The sequence below is a fragment of the Astatotilapia calliptera genome, chromosome 17 (genome assembly GCF_964374335.1).
Source record: "Astatotilapia calliptera chromosome 17, fAstCal68.1, whole genome shotgun sequence".
In the NCBI taxonomy this organism is placed as follows: domain Eukaryota; kingdom Metazoa; phylum Chordata; class Actinopteri; order Cichliformes; family Cichlidae; genus Astatotilapia; species Astatotilapia calliptera.
Window position 1 is genome coordinate 36219643 of NC_137438.1, and position 15587 is coordinate 36235229.

Here is a 15587-nt window from a genome sequence, read left to right on the forward strand (position 1 = left end):
AAATGCTGATATAATAATAGTGACATACTGTACGAATAAAGAAAAAAGAAAAACAGCCACAATATGTGAGAAGGAAAGCTGAAGGAAAAGTTGATTATGCTAATAATTGCGCTACATCTCTTTAGCTACAGAGAGAGAGCTCCAGCTGGCTCTTTGCTGGCACGCCTCCTCCCACCGTTCACTCTTATTGCCCTAATGTGTGCGCGAGCGCACGACCGGCGCCTTCCTGCGACCATTGTTGGTTTTAATGTATTTTTAATTTCCCATGAAGTGACTGAAGTCCTCGGTGACCGGCACTCCATAATTGGCTGCCTGTGTGAACATCAGTCAACCTAACGAGAGCAAGAGGGAGCTTCTACTGTGGGCTGCTCCCCACACACACACACACTTGCACACGCACAGGTATGCTCTCCTGTTTGCAACTGAAAGCAGTCTGGCTGTTGTTTTGCGTGTCTTTGTGTGTCTGCTGCTTTCCTTCTCTTGAAACACACACAGGGAAGGGAAAAAGTCTCATTAACTGAGCTGCTGCTGCCATTTCCTCCACACAAGCAGTGTATGTGTGTACCTCTTAGATGTGTGTGTGTGTGTGTAGGCAACCAATATGATTACATGCTGCACATTAGCACAGCTGTTAGCCACGGCCTTCTTGCGGCACTGGCTAATGTACTAGCATGCTCATTACACACATATAACAAACAGCAGCGGCGGCTTTGATTTAAAGCATCTGCATCATTTCTGTGTTTTCATCACAGCAAAGAGCTTCATTCCGGACTCGCCGGGAGACAGATTACACACACATCGCAGACGTGCTGCTACAAGGAGGCAGCGGAGGCACGGCGCTCTGGAATACGGAAAACCCGTCGAGTTTAATTGACCGCGGTCGGACGTGCGATATGCAGAAAAAGCAAGTCGATTTCTCTGCTCACGTGCGCACGCTTGAGGAAAAAACAGGCACATACGTACAGCGTGATGTCATATATATAGGATTTATTTACACTTTCTATTTACAGATTTTTGTTTCAAAATCTTCTCTGTACACATTTATTTTTTAAATTCAACACCTGCTACTCCTGTCACCCACATGCTCTAGTATTATTTGATTCTTTTTTTCTGGAGACAAAACACATGAGGGAGGATTTTTCTTTTTTCCTTCAGTTTGGTTTTCATAGACAGATTTTACTCTAAGAGAAATGAAAGCAGCTGGAAATGTTACTTAAGGACGCACTCCTGAAGATGCTCCAAAGAGTGTTTGAAGTTTGCCGTGTGTGTGTGTGTGTGTGTGTGTGTGTGTGTGTGTGTGTGTGTGTGTGTGTGTGTGTGGGCTAATAGAAAAAAGGGGTTTCAACCTGATGCCGCTGAGACATTCATCTCCATGGAGATATGTTTGTGTGTGTGTTGAGAGTCAAACTTCAGATTGCAACTGAATTTGCTCCTGTGTTTGTTTGTTAATTTCACCTCTCTTCGCAGAAGTGTGTGTAGGCAGCTGACTCTTATTAAAGGGAAAACACTGCATATAGCATAACAGCAGAAACGGAGGGGGGCTCAAACCTACCTACTCTCTGCCTTTGACACACACACACACACACACACACACACACACACACACACACACACACACTGCAGCGGCTTTCGACCCCCACATTTGTTGTTATCTTGGAGCATCGGTGTTCACCACCAACATTGCTTTTACCCCTTACAGTGTTCATATCCATATGAATGTGTGCAATAAGGCAGTTTAATGTTGTGAGAAGTCAGGTTATGGGTAATAAATGGGACAAATATTGACTGCTCGCTCACCCCTGCCCAACCTTATTGACTGCTGCTGTGCCTGTCAAGCTTTGCATTCGTGATTAAAAAATGTAACACTCAAACTCAGAAGTGGCTTCAGTGGCGTCAGTTTTCTAACTTAAATAACAACGTACAGATCACATAAGCAAATATCATCTCCAGTAACTATGCTAAAAAAAAAAAAAAAAAAAACACACTTTAAAACATTTGGTAGTGAGCAGACCGACTCAATTAAGAGTCGGTCTGCTCTGATGAGTGCAACTCGTCTGCAATGTGCATCTTTGCAATAGGGGACTTGTCTCAGTTGGTTGGCAACTGGTTGCATTCTGGTTGTAAAGTGGTAGCAGACTGATTCTTATTTTTTTATCATGTTTTTGACAGACCAAGTTGCTTTGAACATGGCAACTAACTGCATGTGGATGCAGACTTGGCCCCTGTCTTTGAAGCAACCATTTCAAAAGCCACGAGACTGCAGGTTCATAACACATGGTTGGGATGATTTTGGTCTGTTTGACTGACTGGCGATTCTGGAGTGGCAATTCACCCAAATTTCATAAAGCTGCTAACTGCGGACGCCAAACTGTTTAAATGCTGAGTAGCACTACAGCCACAGCCCATTCACTGCATGTTCTTTCAGCATGTGCAGGAATGCAAAGCTTGACAAGCCTCTTAAGGGATGGGGAGGGTTTAGGGATGGGTTATTGGTTATTTTATTATGGCATAAATGCCCAGAGTGTAATTCAACAGCTCGTGCTGGTGGTTTCTGTAGTCAAAATAATATTTCCTTTGATTTTATTACTAATTAAAAATGACTTCATATTGCTTGCACAAATTTAAAACCTAAAAAAAACCAAACGAAACAAAAAAAAAAAAATCATCTGTGGTCAAAAAACACAATCAGGGTGTTTGTCTCGTGTCTCCAGAGTCAGGCACAACTTTACAGGCATGTAAACGTAAACATATGTAGGCATTTAAAAAAATAAAACCTAAATGAAAAAGACAAATTTAAAATGCTGACTGAAAGAATATATCTCATACAAAAAAAGGGAGGGGACTTTTTAGACTTTTAAATTAAGTGCAGTTTTTCCTTGTCAGAGAGCATGGGAGATGAGGGGCTTGTGAAACTGGTGCAGATTGGGTAAAAAAAAAAAAAAAGCCCAAACCCTCAACATGTGATCAAAGACTGACAGCTCTCACTGAAAAAAGGGACTGAACTTCCAAAGAAACACAACACCCTCCCTTCCCCTCTCTCCTTCCATCTTCCCTTCACACACCTACGCCTGCCGCCTTTTTCGGCTCGGGTGACAATAATGGATCCTGGCGGAGTTGCGACAGGAGGATCCAAACGTTAACAGCTTTGTGTTATGTCATGAATGTCTGATTACCCCCCCACCACCACCACCTAACATCACACCAATATGGTGCTACTGACTTTGCGTAAGACATCCCATGTGCTCTATAAGAACAGAGCAACGTGTGAACGACTAATGTAAGGCGGAGAGTTGTGTGTGCAAAAACAAGAAGCAGGTTGTATAACTTATTTATGCAAACGCTTTTTAATTAAAGGGCGTGATGAATCGTTGTCACCTGCTAAGCTTGTCAACTTCCTATTATATTCACAGAGTTCAGTAAGCACCGTGCTGACGCCTGATTACAGGGTACTTACAAACAGCATTATAGAGGCAATGGGATGGATGGTCATAAGCAAAGAAACAGCTTTGTAATTATTTATTTACTTATTTATGTATTGGTACGTTTTTAGGATAATCCCGATGATCTGCGTGCAGAGCTTCTACATAAATAAATTACGAGAGCCGAAATAGATCAAGCGTGTGTAATTGCATTTTAAAATTGCAAGACTTCCATTAAGTTGGAGCCTCCAAATAAACCCTTCTAGTTTCACGTGTTTATATGGAAATACATCTTTTAAGCTCAGGCCCCGCCTTGCTGGTGATCTCTAAACAGTCCAATCCATATTTTATATATTCTGGGCAGAAAACTTAAAAACAAAAGGTCCCCAAACCGTGTCGATTGTGCTCTTTCGGAATTTAGCTTCAACTTCAGATCTGGCCTGTCACCCACCCAGACCAATGTGAATCTGAGTTATTCTTTCTTTATGTCTGCTAACGCCTCATTATGTGTATAACCGTGTAATAACAATGCGTGTTCTGAGGTAGTCTTACATTCACAAAGAAGGAGAAGTTGATAATAAGACGTGGCCCTTCACATGCGGCAGGTCTGAGGAGCAAAAAAAGAAAAAAAGAACCCTAACAAGTGGGACTAGGTAGCATTCTCCCTCCTAATGGCTTCTTATGTTCTTTGATGTTGATCTGTGTATGTGACTCCTGTTCTGCAGCCTCCTGCCACTGTTTGCGTTACATTCAAACAACGAGACGCTGCAGTGATGAGACTGGACAATGAGGGTTTAAAGCTGGTGTGTGATTGGCTTAATGGAAGGAAGTACACATGCCTCCTCTCACTGACTGACAAAGTGTCTTGCTTCAAAAGTCTTGGAAGGGTCACGAAGAAAAACAATCTGTGGGGGGGAGGGGCAAGTAAAGTATCTAGTGCAATGCCCTTTGACATCTTTCTTTGTCTTTGCAAACTGAAAAGGAAAAAGATCACATTTTGCCTCAGGGAACAAAAAAAATCAACTATGTATTACCATGGTTATGGAAATAATTAGCAGAAAGAGGCATTTTTCGGAGCCAGACCGCAGGTGGTGCTGAGCAACAGCTCCTGGTTTTGCATCGGGCCTTAGGTTGATCTCCCAGCTGTCAGCTTGCAGTGATAAAGAACAGGACTCTGCACTGCTCAGAGCTAATCAGAGAACACAATAATCATTAAAAAAAAAAAAAAGGCTCCACATCAACATGTTAGAATGCTACACCGCACATCCTCGCAGTCATTGGTTGATTCAAAAATCTCTTAGTAGCTGAAAGGCCCACCGGCCAATAAGGGAAAAGGAGGTTAAGAAAAGGGAGCTCCTTCCTGTGTGGGAATAGAGGCCTTTGAGTTCAGTAGACCACTTTGGGGGGAGTAAAGGAGGAACACAGGGAGCCCCCTCCCCCGCCCCTTGCTTATCATCTCTTGTAGTGGTTGGGCGCATCAGCGAAGGCAAACTTCAACCTGTAGGCTTCAGCCAGCAGTACGCTCACTTCCTCGTTGCCCCAGTGCATCGTGGGAAGGTTCTGTAAGAGGATCATCAGGCCCTGATGAAAGAAACAAAGACATTATTTAGACGCAAAACCGCAAGATGCATGACGACAAGATCTAATCAATCTAATCAGCTTCAGAGAGAAAAAAGATTTAAAAAGTAAAACTCAAACACTGGAGAGTGTGTGTAGGGGCCAAAGGAAAATATTGATGCAAGAGGAAAGGCAAAGATAAATGTGTATCTGATCAATATTAAAAGAGGCTAGAGGAGGACATGAGGAAAGAAAAAAGGGAAATCACAATCTGTGGGCAGCAGCTGATGAATTTTTATACTGTCGGCTATTATATCCACACAAAACTAGGGATTTTTCAAGCTCAGCAGCGTGGTTTCAGGTCAGAATCACGCTCGTACATTGATTCCTCTGTACCTGACAAGGAACCAATTTGGGGGGTCGAGGTGCTGTACTTATTATAAATGAGAGTGGAAGCACTACTTCTGTCTCACAGTAATGTAAGACAAAGCTGGTACATGGTTAGGCAATCAATGAGAGAGAATAAGAGAGAAAAAGAGTCTGGGCTCTTTGCTTCACTTAAGGACAGAACTTTAGAATCCATCATCTTGTAATTATATTCAGAAAATAAAACTTTCTGTATCCCAATTTGGATTTATGCCTTTTCCAGAGATGGTAGGACCTCACCGTCATCTTATAGGACCTAAATAATAATAATAATAATAAAATTCTTTTAAAAGTTGAACAATATCCATCAGTCAAAACACTGAAATAAATCAAAAAGGTGGCTCTCCTGGCTTTTAAACAACAAACAGGCAGGGAGACGAACAAGAAATGCTAATAAATGACCTTGTAAGGTGGCATAATGTGAACATGTAGCCAGCTTAACCACCAGGGCAAAGCGGCAATTGCACTTTACCAAAAAAGTCAAAAATCACACTCTCTCTCACGCACATACACAAATGCCCTCACCAAACAGAAGTGGATTTGGCCATCTGCTGATAGCCAAATATTCATCCCGTTGGCCAGCTCACACGTGAACATGGTCTGCTTTGTTCTCCGGCCAACTCTCAGTCAGTTGTAAATGTGCTTGCTCCAGTTTAGCTGCTCTCTGGGTCACCTTTTCATCTAGCAGGTGAAAAGGTGACCTAGTTGTACTTCTTCTCTGGAACTCAAGCAAGACCCAGCAAAGAACTCTAGACGAGCTCTTCCTTTGGCAAAGGAAAAACAAGTAGAGCCAATACAGCTGCACCACTTCCCTCGACCTGGTACGCACTGCGTTTGATAAAAGGTCTGCCAGGATTACGAGCTTTTAATTTGTGTAGATCTGGCTAATGTCAGAAGCTGGGTGCAATGTTTTAATTAAATGCCTTGGCTTGTTGTCTGCCTTTTATATATATTCATATATTTTTTTGGCATTTTCAGCCTTTTCTTGAAAGTCGAATACAGCGCAGACAGGAAAGCAGGAAGGGAGAGGAATGATACACAAAATGACCTGATGTGGACTTGAGTCCGGGGTCCTGTAGTGGCCTTAAGCATATAAGATTCCCTCTCCACCAGGTAACTTATACATAGATGCCTCGTGTATGGTGTCCGCTCAGTTTGTTCCCCTTAATCGGATCCAAAGGACATAGGAAACACAATGATGTGCAAAGGCCACTGATCAGATGTGATAAACATAACCACATAAAGAATGCACAGAAAAGCTGGGAAGTACAAATCTTTGGGGTGCATGGACTCAGGAATCAGGGACTGGCTAAAAAGGAGAGAAACCATCAAAAACGCTCAAAATCCAGCATCTGTGGAAGTATGGATCTCTGCACATGGATGTGACTTGCACATCTATGAAGGCATCATTAATGCTTGATGATAAAAACATCCTCTGGTGCAACATAGACAGGGAAGCTCATCTTAGTGAGAGAAAGCCAAACCATACACCACATATTCCAGCAGCATTGCTAAAGAGAATTGCCCTGCGTGTGCATCATGAACATTTCTGTCCAGAATGCTGCTGCAGGTTACTGACAAAGCAGTCCTGCACTGGCTCCCCATGCATTACAGAATACACTAAATGTGAAAGTGTTCGCATTTAGAGCCTTAAACAGTCTTACATCTGCATATGTGGTCAATGTGCTGAATACATACATTCCCCCAAGATCCTTTCGTAATCCTGATATCAAAATGGGGAGGGCGGGTCACACCTATGCTGTCATCGCGCTACGACTCTGGAATAACCTCCAAATGACCTCAGGAAAGCGTCAGCTACGACTGTCTTTAAGACGTTTTAGAAATGTGCTAATCTGAACTGCTGTTGGAGGGCAGGCTGCTGTGTTATTTTATGTAAAGACTGTAAATGTGGGTAGAGAAAATTCTAAGAACCCATTTATTTTTATTGGAAACGACTTTGGTTTCAAACATAAAACTTATTTACTTACATAAATTTCAAAATGAGAGGTCTGCTCAGTTCAATTATTGATTGTTTCTTTGTTTAGCTTTTAAATAACACAATGTTTCCATGATCATCTTTCACTCAAATCTTTATATTAAGTCTTTCTGTTCTGCTTTTCATTTTCATTTTACCATCTTTAAAAAAAGTGTACAGGTACACCAAACCCAGTATAATAATTAGTGTATTTAGACAGATAACACCAAGATGCACACTTGCGGTTCTGGTTTGCACAAGGTACTGTAGCAGACAGGCACAGTTACACTTGCTTTTGTGTGTGTGCGTGTGACACAGATGTTATTAACTCAGTCAAAGTGGTTTAATAACAGCTGTGAGACGGAAACAGAAAAAAGGGGTCCAGGGTATGGTGTGAGAGGGAAAGAGAGAAAAAAAAAATCAGGAAAGAAAGAATAAAATGTCAAGTACAATTCAGTGGAGCTTGAGCCTTTCCCCAGATTCCTGTTTTGTACATTACTGGGTAAGTAAGGAGACAGACAACAGCGACACACACTCGCACACACACATGCAAGAGTTCAATCTCACCGACTAATGCCTCTCTCTCAAAGGGGAATGAGACTGGTTAGCAGTGAGACAGAGCGATTGTGTGTGTGTGTGTGTGTCTGCATGCTACGGATCAGTGTCCCATGAGCTTTCATCATCAAGGCTGAAATCATTGCCGTGACAACAGGGTTTACAACCAATCACGCTGCTGATAATCACATCGAAGGACAAATCACGTTGGGACTGTGGTGTCTACACTCATCTGAGTCCTAAGCAGTTCGCTGCTATCCGAGAGGATGTGACCCTGTTACAAAAAGGATTCGAAGACGCTTTCAAATACCGAAACCTAATCGCGTCGCAATCGTGGTTTTAACCATTACGCTGCGGACGCGTCGATGTGCTCCTGCATCTTCACGCTGATCTTTCTACGACTACTGAGAAAGTCAAACTATACAAAACTTTAAGTGGGGATATTTACTACAGCAAGGCACTTTGTATTAGTTTACCCTCCTACGTATTAAATTGAAGGTGTTTGGCTCCATTAATTTTTTTCCCATCCTCGCTCGGTTTTAATGAGGCGGTGAGACGACCCCGGTGACTTTTCACCAAAAATCATTTGTATTCTGAGCGAGGGAGCGGGGGGGGGGGGGGAGCACATGCTTTCTTCAACTAATTAAGCTCCAAGCTGCCATCCTGGCTAGATATTTTCTGAGATCAGGCTTTCGCTTCACCCCGGTCTTCTGAATAAGTTATAGGTGAAGTCAGCTGAATACCAGTTTTGACATTCAGCTGATGTAGAAATATGTTTTTCCAGGAGACTAGCTGCAGATTACTTTATTGACTGACTTTGATGAACCTGAGGCCCTTGGAATGCGTTAAAACCTTGCTGGAGTTTCTCAAAAGGGAAAAAAAATAATAATACAAATTTTCACAGGTACCGAGCGAGCGCTGATAAAAATGTTAACAAATTCGGCCTCTAGTGTTGTTAAACATGAAACAGGATTTTCAGTTCAGGATCAGATTTCCTCTAAAGTACTGCTCCATATCTCTAACATCAAAATCCACACGCTTGTTAATTCTACAGGGACGGGGAGGGGGTGGCCCTCACTGTAATAGCTGCACCTTTGAGAGGAGGGCCTGGACGTTGACTTTGAAAGGTTGACCTACTGACTTCCCCCTTGGTTCAGAAAGACACAGTCCTCTGAAGTATTTTCACTCAGAGGGATGGAGCGGGAGACAGAAAAAAGAGAGAGCGAGCGGAAGGAAGAGTAAGAGTGGAAGAAAGCCTGATCAGAATTCAGCTTGCCTCTCTCTCATCTGTATTCAATAGAGCATCACTATCAGCTCTCTCCTTTCATCGCTCATGCTCTCTCTCGAGTTCACGTTCACACACACAAGTTGGAAATCCGCAAAATTTGCTCACAGCCAGCAGAGTGTTATTCCTTCTTAGGACAAATCATATAAAATAAAAGAAAAATTAAATGAATTGTTTTGACCTGGAGATGTCCTGCTCAATATCTGTCTAATAAGTTAAGCCAATAACAAGTTGTTGTTTTTTTAATATAAACAGAACAAAAAAGAAGAGCAAATAACTAAACATTTATTTTATTTTATTTTATACCACAGCCAATTCACTGTAGCTGGACTGCAAACGTACCTATAAGCACAGTAGTTTTGGGGGTGAGACACCACGCACCTCCCCTACTGCACCTCAAAGCCTCAGGCTCTTTTACAAAAAGAAAAACTCCCTGGGGACTTGCAACACTCTTGATGTTGTAGCCAAGATTTTTCCTGGATATTATTCAGCAAAAGCACAATCTGCAATCAGTTATGACTTACTGGTGGCCTCGGTGTCGCGAGGCTACCTATTGTTATTACCCCAGTTTAACCTGGAGAAATTCCCAAAGGCTGAAGCAACAAGGTTTATTGTCACAGAGGAAGTAAATTCATGACGGCTGAAAAGGACTCAACATCTTTACAGCAGAAATGAAGCAGGGAGAAAATCTGTCAAGGATGAAGAGCTTTAAAAAAAATGTCTTGAAGATGCTGTCAGTAAAAAAAAAAATATATATATATATATTAACCACTTCCAAGAGCCTGACAGGAGAGTGAGGATGTAACTGACAGACAAGCTAAACAAGCGTGGGCTTTACATATTATCGTATTTCATGCTTCAGTTATGAGAGAGAAAATTCATGATAAGCATGAGTCTTTCCAAATCTGGGCCAATATGCTATTATTGATAATGACAGGTTTGTAAATGGCCAACTTTATTTTAAAGTCCTCCATTACTCAAAAATATGTTTTGATTATTTTCACTTCACTTGGACGTTGGACCTTCACTACGTCGAGTGATATACTGTATATGCAGACTCGGACACCAGGAGTCTGCTTAAACAATAAAGAGGAAAAGTTCACTGGGCTGCGTTGGTTTCAAAGTGTGTAGGTGTGGAATGATTCCGTGTCTAAAGGGATCCATGCTCCAAAGTAAGTAGTAAGGACCAGTTGTGGAAACTTGAAACGTCCATTGTACATAAACATGAAGTCATGTGGTTGTTTGATACTCATATACGTGTACCAGTCACATTATTGGGTAATAATCAGCAGGTTTAACTGCTGGTTGACACCAATCAGCAACTCATGCATGCATTTAGGCAAATAGACATTGATCAAGCAACCTGTTGAACTTCAGAGTGGGGAAGAAATGCGATTTAAGTGATTCTGAATGTGGAATGGTTGTTGATACCAGACAGGCTGGTCTGAGTGTTTCAAAAGCTGTGGATATACTGGGATTTCCCCACACTACCACCTCTATAGTCTACAGAGAATGAGCTGACAAAAGAGAACATATCCAGTGAGAAGGTCTGCCTTATTGATGCCAAAGGCAAAATCAAAAGTCAAAATAATCACTTGTTGCATACAAAATAATGAAGAAGAGCATCTACAAACACAACGTGTATCAAAAGACTACGCTGGACTCCACTCCTATTGGTTAAGAACATCAAACTAAGGCTACAATTTGCACAGGCTCAACAGAAGATTGGAAAAATGTTACCTGATCAACCAATTCTTGACTTCTGCTGTGACATTTGGAGGGTAGGCTCAGAATTTAGTGTAAAAACAACTAAAAGCACGGATCCATCCGGCTGTTTGTAATCGGTTCATGCTGGTGGGGGTTCAATAATGGGGGGATATTTTATTGGCACATGGACACATGTTAATATGGACCAAGGAATGTTTCCCGCACCTTGTTTAATCTGTCCAATGAAGAAGGTAGTTCTGCAGGCGAAAGGTTGTCCAGCCTGGTACTAGCAAGATCCAGCTAAGAAAATGTGTAATAAATGCAAATTCTTATCAAGGACCTACTGATGTTAACAAAAAAGGTTTGTCAGTTTTCAGTGATGTTCATGATATAAAGCTTGTTTTTAAAGCTCTAAAACACTTCAAAATCCCTACAATGGCTAGAGACTCGTAGAAAACATCTTCGTCACACATTTTGACCTCCACAGAGATAAAGAAGTAGCATGAATGAAATTAACCATGTGCTACAGCATTTTTATAAACAACCACAGGCACTAATGGTTATGCTAGAGGAGGACCAACTGCCGTCTAATCAAGTGCTGCTTTGAGCGTTATAGCCAATAGACCATACACGCTACATACACATAAGCGCGCTCATGCGTGCTCGGCCACACAAGCATACACCCATAGTGACTGAGGAGCTTCATTAAGAGCATATTTCTGCATGGTAACCATCTGCTGGCTATCACTTGTGTTGAGCTAATGACTCTAATACTGTTTAATTGCATACATCTCGCTGTCAGGGGGGAATACTGCACTCACTCCACTCTACACAGGTGGTAACACTCCACACTGAGAGGCCACCAGTGTTAGTGTGAAGGAGTGAGTCTTTGCTGGAATCCATGAAATGCAGCATTCATGCTTTAAGTATATAAAAGAAAAATGCATATCGATGAATGTGTATTTGTTACAGTCCGTGTAAAAAAGGAATCAGCAAATGATAAACTAAATATATAAAATTTTACATTTTAGTTCATTTACTTTGGCAAAGCTAATTTTCTCAACACTGTTTAACCTCTTAACAGAGGGCAGTAATGACAGTTTAAGCCCTCAGTTTTTGGGTAGAGTAAAATGGTTTAGAAACCATTTGATTATAGGATGTCCTCACAAATGTAGCCAAACAAACATTTGTGTGTATGTGTAGGTAGATATGCTGTTAATGTCGCTAGCGCTATGTGTGGGTGCATGTGGTTGTTCAGGCATGAATATCCATTTATCCCACAATACTAACAAAGACATTGATTCACCATTACAGTATACTGTATGCTACAAAAAAGGCAATTAGCTCTCCATCTCCTACGCTTGGCAAGGCTTAAAGTGGTTAATGGCTATTGATACTGAGGGGAAAGCAGCTTGTCAATAGAGCCGTGCTAAGGCTCTTTCTTTAAAAAGAGAATGAGATAACATAATGGTTGAACAGACAGCCAAGGCCACTGTCAAGTAAATTGTACTAGCTATGTGTATAGTCAATGTTTTGACCTGGATCTGACTGTGTGGGGAGATGAGTCCATCCATCCATCTAATTGAGTCCATCACAATCCTTATTCTCATCTAAAGAGCTGCACGTGTTTGATTTTAAGACCTTGAAAGGCACGAGCTGCTGACTCAGCCAGTCTTCAATAACCTGCAAAGCTGGGCAGACAATCGTGAACACGAGCACCTAAATTATGTATACATGTGAGTCACAGATGATTATTAGTTAAAAGAGCTGAGGCCTCAAACAGAGAGAAATATTACACTAGATACTATTTATCAGTGGTAGTCACACACACATACATACATACATACTGACAAACATGCAATTAAATCACTTCCTGTGAACCAAATAGTCAATTTACAGGCAGAAGATGAGATGGTGGTAAATGAAGTGGATGCAATGGCTTCCAAAACTTGCAATCCTTTCTGCTGTGTCAACTACAGCTGCCAGCAGCAAGCGGCTAAAGCCGTGGAGAAATTAATGGAGGAGAGATGACAGGTGTGGTACGCACATACACATATCAATAGACGCGCATTTGAGGCTAAAAGCACCAATTTTTGGCTGTAACTGCTGTGTTTCTGTGACATGTATCAATCCACCTCCAACCAACACATCTACATGAACGTTACGCAGAAAGTGCAGTTGCACACACATCCTGTCACCTACATGCACAAACACTCCAGGTTGCTGCTGGTGGTAATGGTGTTTTGCAGCACCCTGAGGTGTAATAGGCCTAGGCAGTGCTCTGTCGGGGCCATTAGCTTGCTGTAGTTCATATAATTACACAAAATGGGCACTCTGGCAAACAGTGGGTACTAATGTAGGAGTGGGGCACCGTAGCATGCACAGGTAAGAGCCGACACAGGATGGCACAGCCAAGCTGCACGTAGCAGGATGTGATGTTGTCTCTATGGGTAATTTGTTCATTTATTATGGCAACAAAACGGCCAAAGTAAATGTTGATGGGAGTTTTTTTTTTATTGATGCACTGTCACCACTGATCAGCACAATGCCATAATTATCAAACAGGTGTATTTACTATTTATAGACTGGTGATCTGCTAAGACTGGTTCCTGAGCAAGAATGGCTAGGCTAACTGTTAACATGCACCAAAATCAATTCGCAAAAAAGACAAAAACCTGAAAGCTTGATCCTTCATAACATTCTCAGGTTCTATTTCAGTGCAGCAGAGCTCCTTAACACAAACAGCTCTGATTATGACGGAAGCCCCACCTACCTATTGTTCAAACCTACTGTTTGCAAGGTGCAGCCAATCAGAAGAAAGCTGGCTTAAAGGAGGGGTGGTGGTGGGATTTTAATTTTGACCTGTTAATCACATCAGTCTTCTTTTTCATTAAGCAGAATGCTGGCCGGTGTGTAAAAATAAGTCAGTTGTTTGGTGGTGGCTATGGCGGAGCTTCCACAGATTCAGTAACATTAGCAAGTGGTGGAGCCCAGCAGGTGGATGAGGGAAAGGGGAGGCAAGAGGAGAGACCCGAGGCGGCCGCCGGTGTCAGGTGAACTTAACTTCAGGTAAGAAGCTATGACCTGCAGTCTATTTGGGTCAGATATAAACCAAGTTTAGGTGGAGTTTATTTTCGTTGCGCTGACTTTTTACAGTCCGTTACAATAACTCGTACTGCGTACTAGCTAGCATGACGGAGTTTATATACAGCTGTGTGGTGCTATGATGTTACTGAGAGTGAACTTTATTTTATTCATAAAGTTAGTTAGTAGAGCTGCCAACCGTCCTGTAAAAAACGGAATGGTCTCGTATTCAGAGAAAATATCACGCGTTTCGTATTGAGCTGAAAAGGAACACAGTTTGTCCCGAACTTCAGCTACAATGAAAAAGACACAAAGCCGGAGTTAATTTGTCGTTACACTGCAGCTGCCTCTTCTTCTCTCATTCTCTCCCCTCTCTCTCCTGTTGCTACTTCAATCATGAAACTGATCAATGATCAGCTGATCGTCTCACTTGTTTATTTATCTCCCACTTTGCACCAGAAAGAGGAAACCAGCTGATGTTGCGCTAAACAACAGCAGCACGTTTAAGCTTGATCAGCTGTTGTTAGAATTTATTTAATATTACTTTCTACTATCAGCTGATGTAAAGCTGCTGGTCATGATATCGGTTTGGATATGTGGTGAGAGGGAAACATGAAGATGAAACCAGGAGATGTCCTTACTGAATCATCAGAGCTGAACAGGTGATGGAGAAACAGGTTTACCTTTTAGGTGACATGAATGAGTTGAAGGGAAGTTATGAACTGTTTCTGAGAGACAAATAACGCCAGGATCCTTTTTTATCCAGCTGACAGCTGGTAACTGTGCAGGGGGGGTCTTGCTAAGTTTTGACAGGGGGGCAGGTAGGGCATTAACAGGGAAAGGGGGGCACAAAGAAATGCTTTCTTATTCTCATTAAAATTGTCTGGCTGTTATTAAATAATTATCTGAAGCTTACAACCAAAGTTTTTATCTGATGTAAAATGTATAGCAATCATACATATACCAATAAGACAGTGTACATCACTGTCACATTGCAGAGGCCTTGTTGACAGTATTTGGCTCTACATATCTGTGTGAGCAGATTTTCTTTCACATGAGTGTCCTCAGGTAGCCGTCTGAATGCTGGACACTCGGAGACCTGTGTCTCTGAGTGGGAGACCAAAGATCACATTAACATGTGTATTAACAAACATGCCATATTGGCTCAGTTTACTTTTCTTATCACTGTTGTGAGGAGACCATAAATAGCATTTGTATTTTCTGTTGTACAGTTCATTTGCTGTTATGGAGTTCTTGTTATGGATAACAAGTGTCTGTTTTTTGTTTCAAAATAGCTGATAACTATTCGCTGATAGCTGCCGACATCTGGGAACAAATATAATTCTATAAAGTGGTTCTATATAGTGTGTAACTGTTCATATAGAGCGTTACTAAATTTATTGCTAATGCAATCATATAGCACATTGACTTCTGAGGAAATTTTAGATGGCACTCATCATCAGAAAGATTGCCTACCCCTGGTCTATCTTAACCCTTTAAAGCCGGTGACGTAACTATTTTTAAATCCCGGTAGAACTGCAACCTACGTGGTTGCAGTTCTACCGGGATTTGAAAATAG

The 15587-nt window shown here is 41.7% G+C and overlaps 1 protein-coding gene across 2 annotated transcripts in view; it reads right to left on the reverse strand.

Annotated features, from left to right (window-relative positions):
• Nucleotides 1-967: 967 nt before the first annotated feature.
• tbc1d22a (TBC1 domain family, member 22a) overlaps nucleotides 968-15587 on the reverse strand; it is a 162648-nt gene continuing 148028 nt past the window's right edge. For both annotated transcript variants that reach the window (XM_026147265.2, XM_026147266.2), the window contains exon 14: nucleotides 968-5000. In XM_026147265.2, the coding sequence (XP_026003050.1) occupies nucleotides 4872-5000 (129 nt within the window). In that variant the 3' untranslated portion in view covers nucleotides 968-4871. The remainder of the gene's footprint in view (nucleotides 5001-15587) is intronic.